Below are 15,532 nucleotides of genomic sequence, written 5' to 3' on the forward strand. Positions count from 1 at the left end.
AGTTGGGTCAAAGGTCACTTCATAGTCCAATAGAATCACTTGAATTAATTAAAAAGCTGTCAGTAACAAAAATAGCCCCCATGTTTGCTAAATTGATGATGAATTGAAAGCGATACAAAGAATCTTCCCAAAGAAATTCACTCCTCACCATTTGGCGAAAGGGTATCAGTATTTCATATTATAAATCAACCAGCAAAAGTTCTTAATTGATATAGACAGGACCAAGTTACATTGACAAGAACGGACATATACCCGATAAATATTCGCACCTGATATATTTTTAACTTAAAATAGGAATGTGTTTAAGCAAAGAAACAACAACAAAGACCGAAGTTTTGGAAAAAATTAAAATGGGAATTTAGACAAAAAATAATAAACTACATAAGGAGCAGAATGTCTCAGCCTTCTTCGGGAATAGGATCATTTTCCATTGATTCCTTAATAGGGAATCCAACGACTTCCCCCCGTTTGGGACGTTTCTTCAGTAACCCTTTGATGTTCATACCAACAAACAGCGTACCACCTTCTCCGCTGAACTTCTCCCCAGAAATGGCGTTTCCCCTCCATCATCTCATGCATCAGCAGTACCTCGGGACTAGACCCATGTTACCCGCTAACTATTTCCCCGCCAGAGGCCATCCCCTAGGGACAGCTCAATCTTGGCCGGGAATACAGCAACTTTGTCCCGCGAAATCTAAACTGCCATCATTGCCGTGTGAGAGGATGCAATCTCCATCCACCGGAAGCGATTCTCCGACCGGTTCATCTTCTCCTGTGGGAATCTGTCAGAACAGAGCGACAGAAATCTCGGAGAAAAGACAAAACCTTCACGGTAAGTCAGGTCCCGAAAAATCAAGACAAAGTATTACAAAAGGACATTAGGAATTTCAGGGTTTAAAATATTATATAATACTCTCAAAACTCTCAGTTTATCAATTTGATAAATATCTTTTTTGCTAAAACGCAAATTTTAAAGTGCATACAACTTTATATTTTGTTTAAACAGTAAGATCAAAAAAGTCTTGAATTCATTGATCATCTGTATATAAAATTATTTGCACTATTTAGAAATAAAATGGTTTTTTTTTTTTAATTCATTTCTTTTTATTTTTACGTGTATTATTATTACATTGTATTTATTTTGGTTTGTTTTCTTCAAAATAATGTTCAGCTAGTTTTCAAATAAGAATTTGAAAACTAGCTTATGCTTCGTTGACAATCGTTTTATGTATATATATGTACTCAAAATATGATATTCACATGCTATGTATTATATAGTAATAGAGTTGTCATTTTCAAACCAATTTTGTTCAAACTCTAAATTAGAAAATTAGCTAATATAGGCATTCGTTTTTCTGTTTCACAGATATTGTATCCCATTTGTAATAAAATGTTGAAGCAACATAGAATCCTAGCTTAGAAATTCACGTGACATCGGCCTGCTAAGTTTCAATCTTTGTCGATTATATAACAGAACATTCCAAAATGGGAAATTCATTCGTTCTTTTTTACAGTTTAATTCAAACGAGTTCATTGTATACTTGTTTCCCCCTCTGAATCATTTTCTATGAATGACCGAAAATAAATACCAAATCAGGTTCACATGGAAATTAGACACAGGACCATGAATACAACAAATAATTAACCAATTAAAGAACGATGCTTCGGGGAACAGCTTAGGGAACATGAAATAGGTACCACACTACCGGACAATGCTGACTGGACAGTGGTCAAGTCATTTTAATGAATTATAGCCTTCATACGGTGACAGACGGCTAAATGAAAACATCAGGAAAAATCAAAACGCGTGGACTCTTTTCCTGCCAATTTTCCTTTACTTTCAAATATATCCATTTTTTTTTATTTTTCAAGTAATACCAATTTAAAGAAGTGATTTAATACGATATTAATGACCTCTTTCTGACATTCAGAAAGAAATGAAAATAATAATTGTAATAATTTGAATTACATAGCGGTTTGTGAATCAAATCAGAATATTTTATTTTCAACCCCAAAAAATGCGTTTTATTTAGTTTATGCTGACTTAAAAAAAAGTTTACTTACTTTAAAGATTTTTATGATATATATATTTTTATCAAAACAAACTAATATTGTTCTTTTAAAGTAACGTTCATGCAGAGAATTTGAAAATATCGTTAATTACATATTAACATTTAAATATTCCATTTCTTACATATAGAGGAAAGATTAAATTTTGTTATTCTTTCTAAGCTCGCAGGATTTATAATTGATTTATTTTTTATTTATCTATTTTTTTATTTATTTATTTGTGTGTGTGTGTTTTCAAATTAAATTGTGATATACATTAATTTAAGTAATATTTTTAAAAATGTTTTTTTCTGTAATAAACACAGTTAAGAAAAACGGTTTTAAATTTATTTATATTTTTTTTCCTTTTATTAAAAAAGTTGTTTTAGTTAAATTGAAAACAAAACGATTCCTTTCAAAGTTTTCTTGTAATTTTGAATACATTATATTTAAATTAAATAAAAACTAAATGTTTTTATTTTAACAAACACATGTTTTGGTCTATATAATTCAGGAATATTCATAATCTCTAATGTAAATTGATTAAAGGAATAAATGGTTTTACTTTCTTTCTTTCTTTCTTTACCCTCTTGGAGAGGGCCTGATGTCCAACTGTGCATCTTTACATAATAAAATATTGATAAAATTATTATTGATTAAATTATATATATATATATATATATATATATATATATATATATATATATATATATATATATATATATATATATATATATATATATATATATAAAATTATTTTTCATCTCCTTCAAATATGACTTAATATTAATTTGTATGCTTTATCAAAGTGTTGAATTGAATTATTTTAAATAAAACTGAACCCTTCTATTTATTACAGTGTATTCACACTCTAAACGCTCCGAATCTGACGACGATGTTAAGAGTTTTGAACAAAGCATGGAGGAGACAAGCGAGGATGACAATGACGACCTGGAAATGACGTCAGTTTTTGAGGATTCTCGATTGACATCGGAACACACCGAAGGTGATAACAAAGCAACGATTATTCCCGAAAGAACTGGTACTGTGTCAGTCAAAACACGCCGGAGAAGGACTGCATTTACAAGTGAACAATTACTTGAGCTTGAAAAAGAATTTCACAGCAAAAAGTACTTATCGCTAACTGAACGATCTCACATTGCACATAACTTAAAGCTAAGCGAGGTTCAAGTCAAAATCTGGTTTCAAAATAGGCGAGCGAAATGGAAACGAGTCAAAGCTGGAATGATACATGGAAGGGCAGGGCCGGAGGTTCCAAATAAACCTAAAATAGTTGTACCAATTCCAGTTCACGTCAATAGACTCGCCATACGTTCACAACATCAGCAGCTCGAGAAAACGATTCGAACGCAGCATGCACATGCGCAAACATTCGACCACCCAACATTTGATCAACAGTTAAAAATACCTAACCAATAGTTAAACAAACACATAGTCTATATTTTCAACAAACAAGAAGATACTGCACTAGTGATCATTTTTTGTCGTTTTGCATCATGTAGAAGATTTAATTTTATTCTGACGATTTTGACAACTCCGCCCAAGACGTAAGCTGAGCTATCGGGTTACTTTAATTAAGGAAGGCGATGGAAACGTTCAGGACACCCTCTTTATTCTTCTAATGATCTGCGTGACGATTTGTAGAGAGCCGAAATATCCGGAGTTTACACAGACTGTTTGACGAGTTAGCCATGTTCACAAATCTAAATATCACAATATTTATTCTTTTCTACAAAAAAACCTCCCCAACGTGCACTGTACAGATGGAAATTGCATAGCAAACTGTCAAACAGGGAGAGGCGTCTTTTTACAGTGTACAGCATACAAACCTATTGCACACTCTCACACGTGTTCTTAAAAGCCGGCTTCGATTGTAGATCCTGCAATGTATGTCATTATTTCTCTGGAATACAATGTATGTCATTTGACCATTAACAGAGACAGTAAAATTACATCTTATTCTTCGGCATATTGTGTACAAGAAATTCCAAATAAAAACTCTTTATTAGAAATGTTGTAAAAGTTTGCTAATATATGCTTTTCCCTCAATAACCAACCAAATTTATTAGTGTCTTTCAAAAACAAAGCAAAACGATGGATACCGGTAATTCAGACATTCTTTTGACTGATGAGTAAAATGAAAACTAATGGGGAAAAAGGGGGTGCAAGTTCCTTCGTTGGAAAAAAAAGTTTTTGTATTTTTTTTTTATTTTATGCGAATCTGGTGGTAAGTCTTTGAAAGTGGATAACACTGTAGATGTAAAGTGAAATCTGTGATCCCAGACCTTTGCGATCATTTCTTAACCCTAAATGTTGACAGTCCACAGAACGAGGCGACAAAAATATTTAGATAAACTGTTTGCCTATAAAACATATTAATGCAGTCAGTGCTTGTTGGCTGAAGATGGTTCTCACATCAAAACGCCAAAATCAAGTGCTCCTTTGGCCGGATTAAGATTGTTGACCCAAGGGCCAATATTTCATTGCTATTGTTAAAAAGCCATCATAATTTGCCATCGAAAATAAATGACCAACACGGGCACTGTGATAAGAGACAGGCGCGTGGGTCGGTGTTCTGTCTCTTCTCTCTGTACCCAACAGATAAAGGGGTTGATATCTATCGTGGACATAAAATAAAAATCTCGAGGGTGTGAAATTATGGCGGAATTCATAAGGTTGAATTAACTTTCTGTTTTATTAGAGTGATTCACGTCCAGTTATCCACGCATTAAATGCTGAATGCTTTTGGGGGAAGGGGATTGTAGCTATTTCTTTCCTTTACTTCGTTATATGTATTGTTATTAACGAAATTACTTGCTTCAGAATATTTGATTTTATGTTCTATAAACTACCTGAATACCATATGTAAAAAAAAATCCAAAAACAAAAAACAAAATCCAGAGCTGCTGAGTGCTAATTGACAAAGTTGCCAAAAGTGCGTACGTTATCTTATGATAACACTATATTTTATAAATGAAAAACATTTATTTTATTTTTTTTTTTTAAATTAACAAAACAGAACAAGACAAACAAAATTGGGAGTACCGTATGCTAAATTTTTTTTCTACATGCATGGGGCTTCGAAGTTTTTGTATCAAATGAATTATAACACTACAGATTGTGTACATTATATATCAGACCAACTAAACATTTCTGTCATTTATACAATTGAATTTCATGCTCATATCTCTCTCACTCTCTCTCTCTCTCTGTGAGTGTGTGTGTGTTTCTCTACCCGTATTGTAATCTGTACTTTTTTTAGTTCATTGAATATGTATACCTTTGTATTTTTGTATGGAGAAGGTAAATATGTTTATATATTCTTTGTTGCCCAGTCCAATCAGATTTCCTGAATAAGTATTATTTAAAGTATTTACATTTGCCAACAAATTAATTAATCAAAGAAACGTAATTATTATTTAATTCAGAAATAATTTGTTAGAAAAAGGATTCTTAATGTGTAAATTATAAATAAGGCAAAAATATTAACATGAGATTTTTACTGCTAATGCAAGAAACATTTCAATAATGTACATAGTGTCCAAACATTTGACTGGGAATGCTTTAAAAAATAATTAGAAAGTTGTCCATCCTCTGGCGACATCAAAAGACTTATATGTAAATGACCGCGCTTGAACACTATTACTTTAAGCCTTATTTACTCGCTTTCAATGGGGTCTGCTTTTTAAGATTGCTGGGGCGGAGTCAGGAGAGGGCAATTCTTTTTATCTCGGCAAATGTGTAGTGGTTATCAATAAGTTTCGTGGACCGCTGGGAATTTAATAGATTAATATACCTTTAAAGGGTAATCTCTATAAAGTTCTGAATTTAACAGATGTACCTGTTTTAAAAATAGGAAAATAGATTTATATCACGTTATTTTAATGGCTAAGTTCAAGAAGGAAACATGTCCACTTCATGTCCATTTCGTAGTTACCTCCCTTCGTACGGCACAGAGCTAGAAAGGTTTTTTTTCTACATATGGAGAAATGCATACTTTATTCATGAATTGATGATCTCGTAACCGTTACTAATTAATATTTATTATTACAGTGTTATTTCTCAAATTATCAAAATTAAATTATCTAGTATGTTCTTTTTTGATAGAGCAATATTATATTTAATAATATTCTCACCATGTTATGTCAACAATCAACTGTTACATTTCCCCAGGCCAAAAACAAATGTATTTTCCCCACTTGGACTCGGAGGCTCGTTCACTTTGTCTAAATTGTGGCCTAAATGCGATCTTCAGGTTTAAAAGGAACCATCTTATCATTTTTAAACTAATACATGTAATTTATTTTTTAAAACTGAAAGTAAAACTTTCACGCCTTCACGAAAGACGAGGAAATGAGAAAAAAGCAAATATTTCTAAGATTACCCGATAAAAGCGTTCTCGGCTCTTTCTTCGGTTTATTCCCCTGAAAACGTCTACTAGCTAAAACAACTATTTAAGAAGGCTCTTTACACAACACTTTTTGATGACGTACCATAGGGTCGGAAGCAAATTGAAAGGGGGGGGGGGCTAATTAAAAGTGAGGGACTAAACCAACCCCCAAAAAAAGTCTGGGGACTAAGCCCCAATTTTCAATGCCTATATTGTGTCTATCTTTGCAAAAAAGTGGGGGAGGGGGGCTAAGCCCCCCTCACCGGTTCCGACGCCTATACGTACTACACAGAAAACTAAAACATGCGCGTATAGAGAAAATTCAAGTTGAAATCGACTTGACATTAAAATAATAATTGACTTGTCATATAACAGGACTGTACTCCTGTTCATTGATGTACTTGTCTTTCTGTTTTTAAAAATATAATTATATACTGTCAAGCGAAGTAAGCTATTGACAAACAATTTGATGAAACAAGGATATCAACAGTCTCGTTTGAAGTCATCATTTCGCAAGTTTTATGATCGATACAATGACCTTGTAAGCAAGTACAACCTGTCATTAAGGTTGATAAAAATAAAATTAAAATGAAACATTTAACCATTTTTTTTTTTTAAATCACTTTAAAATATTAATTGTATTATAAACTCCATTTGGATATTTGAAATCTTCACAATAAGTGGTACTGTAATGAAATCTAAAATAAACTGTGGTGTTTTAAGCCTCCTTAATCATCACATTCAGTTAAGAGGACCTCTAAGGGGTACAAGTAGAGTTAATGAAATATACGGAGATACAAGCAGTATTCAAGCTCAAAAGGCCATTCAAACAATACAAATCAAAGCAAAATCAGAGCAAAAACGGACTTCTAAAGCATAAGCGGTGCCATGGAGGAGTGAGCATCCCCTGCCGACCGGTCTCACTCACCGTGTGCTTCTTGTCATGATCGGAAAATAACGGAAAAATCCGTAGAAAATTCATTGTGTAAAAAATGACCTAACAATTAGTATGAAAAACGTCAGTCAGCAATTGACTTAATGATAGATTGTATTTGCTGACTAGGTCATTGTATCGACCAAAAAACTTACGAAATGTTGATTTTAAAGGAGACTGTTACTACCTTGTTTCATCAAATTGTTTGTCAATAAATTACCTCGTTTTAGACATTGTTTATACGTAGAGCATGCTCTTGCGTATCGAATCAACTGAGAGATATAAATCCTGTATGCAGGTGATAAAGTTACTCAGTACACTGCTGCATAAGTAAGGGAAGCTGACGATTGAAAAGTTAAAGTCATCACATTTATCATAAAGCTTAGTTGTGAGGTTACCATTTACGTCGTTTTCTTGCTAGTAAAATATCCAAATATGAAACAGATATGTCAGAATCTGTAGTATCTTTTATTTCAAGCTCACAGGGATATATCGTGTCGAGATATGAATGGAAATATCTATTGTTAATTGACAATACGTCGTCGATATAGCTAAATGTCGAGTTGAAGGCGACAAGTATTTTCTTCTTCTCATGTTTAAGATTTTGAATAAATTCTAATTCATATGAATACAAAAGTAGGTCTCCTAATAACGGGGTGCAATTGGTACCTATGAGAATTCCAACAGATTGTTGGTAGACCTGGTCTCCAAAAACCACATAGATACTGTCAACCAGAAACTGAAGCATTTTTTTTTCAAATATCTACGTCAGTGTACTTGTGTGTACAATAAGAATGTTTTTAACAAAATAATTTTGCAAATGACCAATGACAAGGTAAGTAAATTTACGAGTTTCATTTTTATTGAAAAAGCAGCTGTCAATGATGTCAAAAGGACTGGACTTTAATTTATCGCGGGGAATGGTTGTATGTAGAGTTGAAAAGTCGTGATCTTTGATATCATTGATTTTGGTAAAATTTTGTGATTTTAAATTTTCCAAAAGTTCCTTGTAATTTTTAAGAATCCTCATCTGATTTGCACCTTTGTTATTTTGAATTAACAAAGTAGTCTAAATTAAATACAATAGTAACTTCAATTCAAGGCACTAAGCAGTTACTTTCTTATATATCTACTTTTATTCAAATACATTGAAATACACATTTAACAGCAGAAAAATATATATCTCGTTTAATAGGATATGTCCAAAAGGAAAAATGACATAAAAAATTGAATGTTTCTGTTTAAATACATTTGAATACAGGTATATATAGATAATTTCTATCTAAACCCCTTAGAGGGCCCTTTAATTGAGATAATTAGATGTTGGTAGAAGACGTTTGGGGGGGGGGGCACCCTTTCATCACTTTTAAGCTCACCAGAGCCGAAGGCTCAAATGAGCCTTTCTGATCAAAGAGGGTCCAGCGTCCGTCTGTTGTCCGTCGTCTGTAAACATTTCACATTTTCGACTTCTTCTCAAGAACGACTTGGCCAATTGCTACTAAACTTGCCACAAAGCATCCTTGGGTGAAGGGAATTTAAGTTTGTTCACATGAAGTGCCACGCCCTCTTTCAAGGGGAGATAATCAAGATTTCGTGAAAATTTGGTGGCATCTTTTAAAAATCTTCTTCTCAAGAACAACTGGGCAAGAAAAAAATTAAACTTATGTAAAAGCTTCATTTCATACTCTAGACTCAAGTTTGTTCATATCATAACCCCCGGGATAGGGCGGGGCCACAAGAGGGAGAAAGTTCATCACAGAAATATATAGGAAATACCTTTAAAAATCTTTTTCTCAAGAACGTCTAAGCCATTATTAGTCATATTAATATAGAAGTATTCTCGTGACCCCTGGGAGTAGGGTCAAAGTTTACCATAGGAATATATACGAAATACCTTTAAAAATCTTCTTCTCAAGAAAAGCAAAGACATTATTACTCAAATTAATACAGAAGTATCCTCGGGTAGTGTAGATTCAAGTTTTTTTTTTAAATCATGACCCTAGGGGTAGGCGGGGCATTATGAGTAGGTCAAAGTTTACCATAGGAATATATAGGAAATATAGTTCTCAATGAACTTGAATGCATAACAAATGTTTAGGTGTTGAATACTTAGTATACATGTATATAGTCAAAATTTTACACAACACATGGTGTCTAATTTAGCCTTTACGCAACAGTTCTAATGTAATTAGAACATAAAGTCCGCAGACAACCTGTTCCCCGAACGTCTACTGGCTTACTAGCTTACCTGTATTTATTGAAGGAGGAATTCTACAGCAACAATAATTTTTCGATCTTTAAGGCATCCTCTTCTGAAACATGGTTTCAGCATGGAAAGATTGATAAAAAAATATTTATTGTTTTACATGATTTTTTTTCAGGGGAAATGTAAATATCTTAAAGATTTTATCCATTAGTTTAAAAAAAATGCTAAAAATAATGTGTTTTATTTTCATAAATAATTTTTAAGCAAAAATTAAAAAAAAAAAAAAGCTTATCTGATTTTCCTTAACGTTTTTTTTTATTATTAAATATATATATTATCCATTTATTTAGGGCAAACTCTAAAGGATCTTATTTGCAATTAAAACAATCTTTTCATTTTCTCCTAAAAAAGCCCCCAAAATTCATAAAAATTAATTTAAACTAATATCAATCTTTTCATACTTAAGCCACATTTCAGAGGAGATGTCTTAAAGATCAGTTAGATAAAATTTCCGTAAACATGTAAGTAGCATGTAAGTAGCATTCTTTCTTAAACAGGAAAAATCTATCCATCATATATGTCATTTTTCTTTTCAATATAAGTATTAAATGAGTTAAATAAATTTTGCTTTAGATATTTTAATTTAATTTAGTTTTGTATCACCGTTACAAAGCATTGATTTTAAATATCGTAACAATAAATAATTTCAAATCTTTGTTAGATTGAATCATAAAACTCAAATCAAAATATACATGTAATTTATTTTGGTAAAAATCTATCAAGAAGCTTAAGTTACGATTATTTGAAGAAAAAAAAAATATTTTGAATTTTAACACCCCCCCCCCAATGAAATTGAGTTATAGACAATATTTTTAAAGTTGTCAACCGCCCCCCCCCCTTTTCAAAAACGATACAACGTGTCTGAATTTGATGTAAATAAAACGGTGCTAACTTTAGATATTGCTTCCAAACAATTAAGAGGTAGCTATGGTTTAAACAGTGGGGAAGGGGCAACCTCCCAAAGAAATCTGACAAGTAAAAAAAATACCTTGAAAATCCTATTTTGTGTGTTCGTGTGTGGGGAGGGGTGGACTTTCTCTAAATGTAGATTTTTTTTTCAAGTGCTGGAATTCGCCAGCACTCGACTTTACACAACAGAAAGTAAGAGGGGGCAGCATCTAAATGAAAATTTACATATTAGATCTAGAGGAAAAGACTATACTAAAGGAAAAGTCTATGCTCAGAAAAATGCCCCCCCCCTTTCGTTCTATGGACCTGCAAATGCGATGTGAAAAAAGTTCTCCATGTTTAATATAGATTAAACAAAGCTTAAAATGTGGTGTGTGTGATGCTTCAAGTGCCAAGTGTTAGGTTAAAAAAAAGTTATGTTTGAAAATTTTAATTCATCACATGTTATTTGTTAATTTAAATGTCTTTAAAAAATTGTGCAGATATATTTCTTTTTCGAATTTTAGATGTATTTTAAATAAAAATATTTATTACATGTACATAATTATAGCAAGTATTTAATCAATAAATCTGTGCTTTAGAACACAGTTTTATCCGTAAGTATTAAATTATTTAATTATGACTACTTTGTTAAATCAAGGTAACACAGGTAAACTCTACCTGAACCCCTTAGAGGGCCTCTTAATTGAGTGTGATAATTAAATAGTTGTTTTAGTGAGTAGACGTTCGGGGAATAAACCATCTTATGTAATAACTCTCCACATGCTCCTGTACTAAAAATAGTGCCACGGGACTTTTAATACAAACGGGGAATATATCTAAAACTTTGAGCGTAATCGATTCCAACAATTCCCATTGACTTTAAAAAATATCCAAAATTAAAAAAACAAGAGGCCCAAGGGCCTTAACGGTCACCTGAGTACAATACAACAATTTAGAGGATCCATAGAGTATTAAAATGAAAGGTGAAGCTTTGTTGCCCAAAAGCAAGAAAAATAGGGTGATCAGGATCAACAAAATAATTAGTCTAGTATTCATTAACAGTTCATAGATTAGGTTCTAATCTGTTCCCCATTTATCACTATTACCATAAGCATATTAACAAACTATCAGTGCTTCCATACTATTTTAATTCCTTGTTGTAATCTTTTACATTGGTCTCTCTTGGTCTTTGATGAATATTTCATAAGACAAGTTATTTTTGTCTCATTTTTATTTATCTATTACTTACAAGTCCACCTGATCATTAAAACTATGAAAATACTTTTTGTGTTATACAATAAAAATTCTTGCATAATTCTCTTATTCTATTAACCTTTCAAGTACATTATTTACAGTGATTAATTATCAAAAGTAAACGGCAAAGGGGAATAACTCCTCTCAGTAGAATGCAAATTGAGCCCTGGCTAGGACCAGAACACTTGACCAAATGGTCCAGATGTTCAAAAATCTGGTAAAAATACCCTTCCTTATTACAACTTTTACTCTTTTTGCCTCTGATATGCCCAAGTGCAGAGAAGATTTTTAAAGAAATAATGCATTTTTCCTACAGATTCACTATATTATCAATAGAGCCCCCCCCCCCCTTCACCACCGAGAAACACCAGAGCCTCTCACCCTGGGACCAGAAGTTTGCTCTTCATAAGTAATCACTTTCTTTACATGTATCTGCTTAACATTAAGGAGCAGACAGGATTATTTAATAGAATTAATGCATTTTCACTATATTATCAACAGCCCCACCCTTACACCAGCACATCTGACCCAGGGGTCATGCAATTCACTACTCTGGAAGAAGCACTCTTGTTCATCATAACTATATACATGTACTTAGCTTCTCTGCTTTTTAACCAGAAGCAGAAAAGAATATTTTCAAAGAAATTTTGCTTTTTCACTATATAATCAATAGAGCCCCCCCCCCTTTTCACCAGAAACCTTGACCCTGGGGCCATGAAATTCATAATTTTAGAAGAGGTATCCTTGTGTATCATAACAATGTACTTAGTTTGTTTAAATAGTACCCAGGGGCAGAGAAGAAGATTTTCAAAGAAATAATTCACCTTCACTATAGGAGCTATATAGCCCCAACCTAGCACCAGAACCCCTGTCCCTGGGGCCATAAAATTCACAATTTTGGAAGAGGCGTCCTTGCTTATCATAACAATGTACTTTGTTTGTTTAAATAATACCCAGAAGCAGAGAAGAAGATTTTTAAAGCATTAATGCATTTTCACTATATAATAAATAGAGCCCCGTCCTAACATCAGAACCCCTGACCTAGGGGCCATGAAATTCACAATTTTGGTAGAGTCACTCTTGCTTATCATAAATATGTATTTAATTTGTTTAAATAATACCCTGGAGTAGAGAAGAAGATTTTCAAAGAAATAATGCACTTTCACTATATGATCTATATAGCCCTCCCCCAGCACCAGAACCCCTGACCCTGGGGCTATGAATTTAACAATTTTGGTAGAGTCACTCTTGCTTATCATAACTATGTATTTAATCTGTTTAAATCATACCCAGGAGTACATATTGTAGAAAAGAAGATTTTCAAAAATAATGCACTTTCACTATATGATCTATATAGCCCCGCCCTAGCACCAGAACCCCTAATCCTGGAGCTATGAATTTCACAATTTGTGTAGAGTCACTCATGCTCATCATAACTATGTATTTAATTTGTTTAACTAATACCCAGGAGTAGAGAAGAAGATTTTCAAAGAAAAATGCACTTTCACTATATGATCAGTATAGCCCCACCCTCGCCCTAGCACCAGATCCCTTGACCATGGGCTATGAATTTCACAATTTTGGTAGAGTCACTCTTGCTTATCATAACTATGTATTTAATTTGTTTAAATAATACCCAGGAGTAAAGAAGATGATTTTCAAAGAAATAATGCACTTTCACTATATGATCTATATAGCCCCCCCCCCCCCCAGCACCAGAACCCCTGACCCTGGGACCATGAATTTCACAATTTTGATAGAGTCACTCTTGCTTATCATAAATATGTATTTCATTTGTCTTAATAATACCCGGGAGTAGAGAAGAAGATTTTCAAAGAAATAATGCACTTTCACTATATGATTTATATACCCCCCCCCCCAGCACCAGAACCCCTGACCCTGGGGCCATGAATTTCACAATTTTGGTAGAGTCACCCTTGCTGATCATAACTATGTATCTAATTTGTTTAAATAATACCTGGGAGTAGAGAAGAAGATTTTGAAAGAAATAATGCACTTTCACTATATGATCTATATAGCCCCACCCTAGCACCAGAACCCCTGACCCTGGGGCTATGAATTTCACAATTTTGGTAGAGTCACTCATGCTCATTATAACTATGTATTTAATTTGTTTCAATAATACCCAGGAGTAGAGAAGAAGATTTTCAAAGAAATAATGCACTTTCACTATATGATCTATATAGCCCCCCCCCCCCCCCAGCAACAGAACCCCTGACCCTGGGGCTATGAATTTCACAATTTTGGTAGAGTCTCTCTTGCTTATCATAACTATGTATCTAATTTGTTTAAATAATACCCAGGAGTAGAGAAGAAGATTTTGAAAGAAATAATGCACTTTCACTATATGATCTATATAGCCCCACCCTAGCACCAGAACCCCTGACCCTGGGGCCAAGCATTTCACAATTTTGGTAGAGTCATCCTTGCTTATCATAAATATGTATTCAATTTGTTTCAATAATACCCAGGAGTAGAGAAGAAGATTTTCAAAGAAATAATGCACTTTCACTATATGATCTATATAGCCCCCCCCCCCCCAGCACCAGAATCCCTGACCCTGGGGCTATGAATTTCACAATTTTGGTAGAGTCACTCTTGCTTATCATAAATATGTATTCAATTTGTTTCAGTAATACCAAGGAGTAGAGAAGAAGATTTTCAAAGAAATAATGCACTTTCACTATATGATCTATATAGCCCCGCCCTAGCACCAGAACCCCTGACCCTGGGGCCATGAATTTCACAATTTTGGTAGAGGGCTCAATGCTTATTACAATCATGTTAACAGTTTGACTGCTTGATGTCCAGGAGTAAAGAAGAAGATTTTTAAAGATTGCATTAATTTTGGTGGTTTTAGCCCCACCCCTCAGGCCCCAGGGGGGCAGGGACCATGAAATTCACAAATTTTGTTCCCCTTCACACATAAATGCCATATGCAAAAATTGGCTGAAATTGGTTCAGCGGTTTCAGAGAAGAAGCTGTTCAAATGTTAACACACGACGCACGACGGACGACGCACGACGACAGACGAAAACAGATAGCAATAGGTCACCTGAGTGACTCAGGTGACCTAAAAAGGAAAGGGACACTTTGAGAGGGACGGGCGGAGCCATAGAGAGTTATGATATAAAATTTCATTGCAAAAGCTCAAAAGCTTCCGGAAATATCACCCGGAAACGAAAGTGTTACACATAGACAGAATGTATGAATTTACGACTTTGACCTTTGACGTTTTGACCTCAACATCGATAGGGTTCTTCCTTAGGCCATAGGGAGTTGTGGTATAATATTTCATTTCAAAAGCTCAAAAGCTTCTGAAAATATCGCCCGGAAACGAAAGTGTTAAAACAGACAGAATTTATGACCTTAACCTTTGGACCTCAAAATCAATAAGGGCCTTCTTTAGGCTATAGGGAGTAGTTATGTAAAATTTCATTGCAAAAGCTCAAAGGCTTCTTGAGATATCGCGCGGAAACGAAAGTGTTACAGACAGAAATACGGACGGAGAGACAGACCCAAATATCCCGCAGTTTCAATGAAAGCGGGGAACAAAAAACCTACCGATTCAATACTTAAACTGAAAACCAAGTCTTTATCTTTTTTACATAAAAATAAGTCGGCCGCGTGGCGCAGTGGTTAGAGCGTTTGCTCTAGAGTCGCGGAGTTGCGGGTTCGAATCCCACTGTGGGACGTGGAGACCGGT

The 15,532-nt window shown here is 33.9% G+C and overlaps 1 protein-coding gene across 1 annotated transcript; it reads left to right on the forward strand.

Annotated features, from left to right (window-relative positions):
- Nucleotides 1-393: 393 nt before the first annotated feature.
- Nucleotides 394-3,897, forward strand: LOC133191415 (homeobox protein GBX-2-like). The gene is made up of 2 exons (XM_061327170.1): nucleotides 394-832; nucleotides 2,909-3,897. Exons 1-2 carry the CDS (start codon nucleotides 394-396, stop codon nucleotides 3,487-3,489), a joined length of 1,020 nt encoding a protein of 339 aa, XP_061183154.1. The 3' UTR covers nucleotides 3,490-3,897.
- Nucleotides 3,898-15,532: the final 11,635 nt, after the last annotated feature.

The sequence above is a fragment of the Saccostrea echinata genome, unplaced genomic scaffold, assembly GCF_033153115.1.
Source record: "Saccostrea echinata isolate AGI-Se365-2 ecotype Australia unplaced genomic scaffold, CSIRO_AGI_Sech_v1 ptg000023l, whole genome shotgun sequence".
Taxonomy (NCBI): domain Eukaryota; kingdom Metazoa; phylum Mollusca; class Bivalvia; order Ostreida; family Ostreidae; genus Saccostrea; species Saccostrea echinata.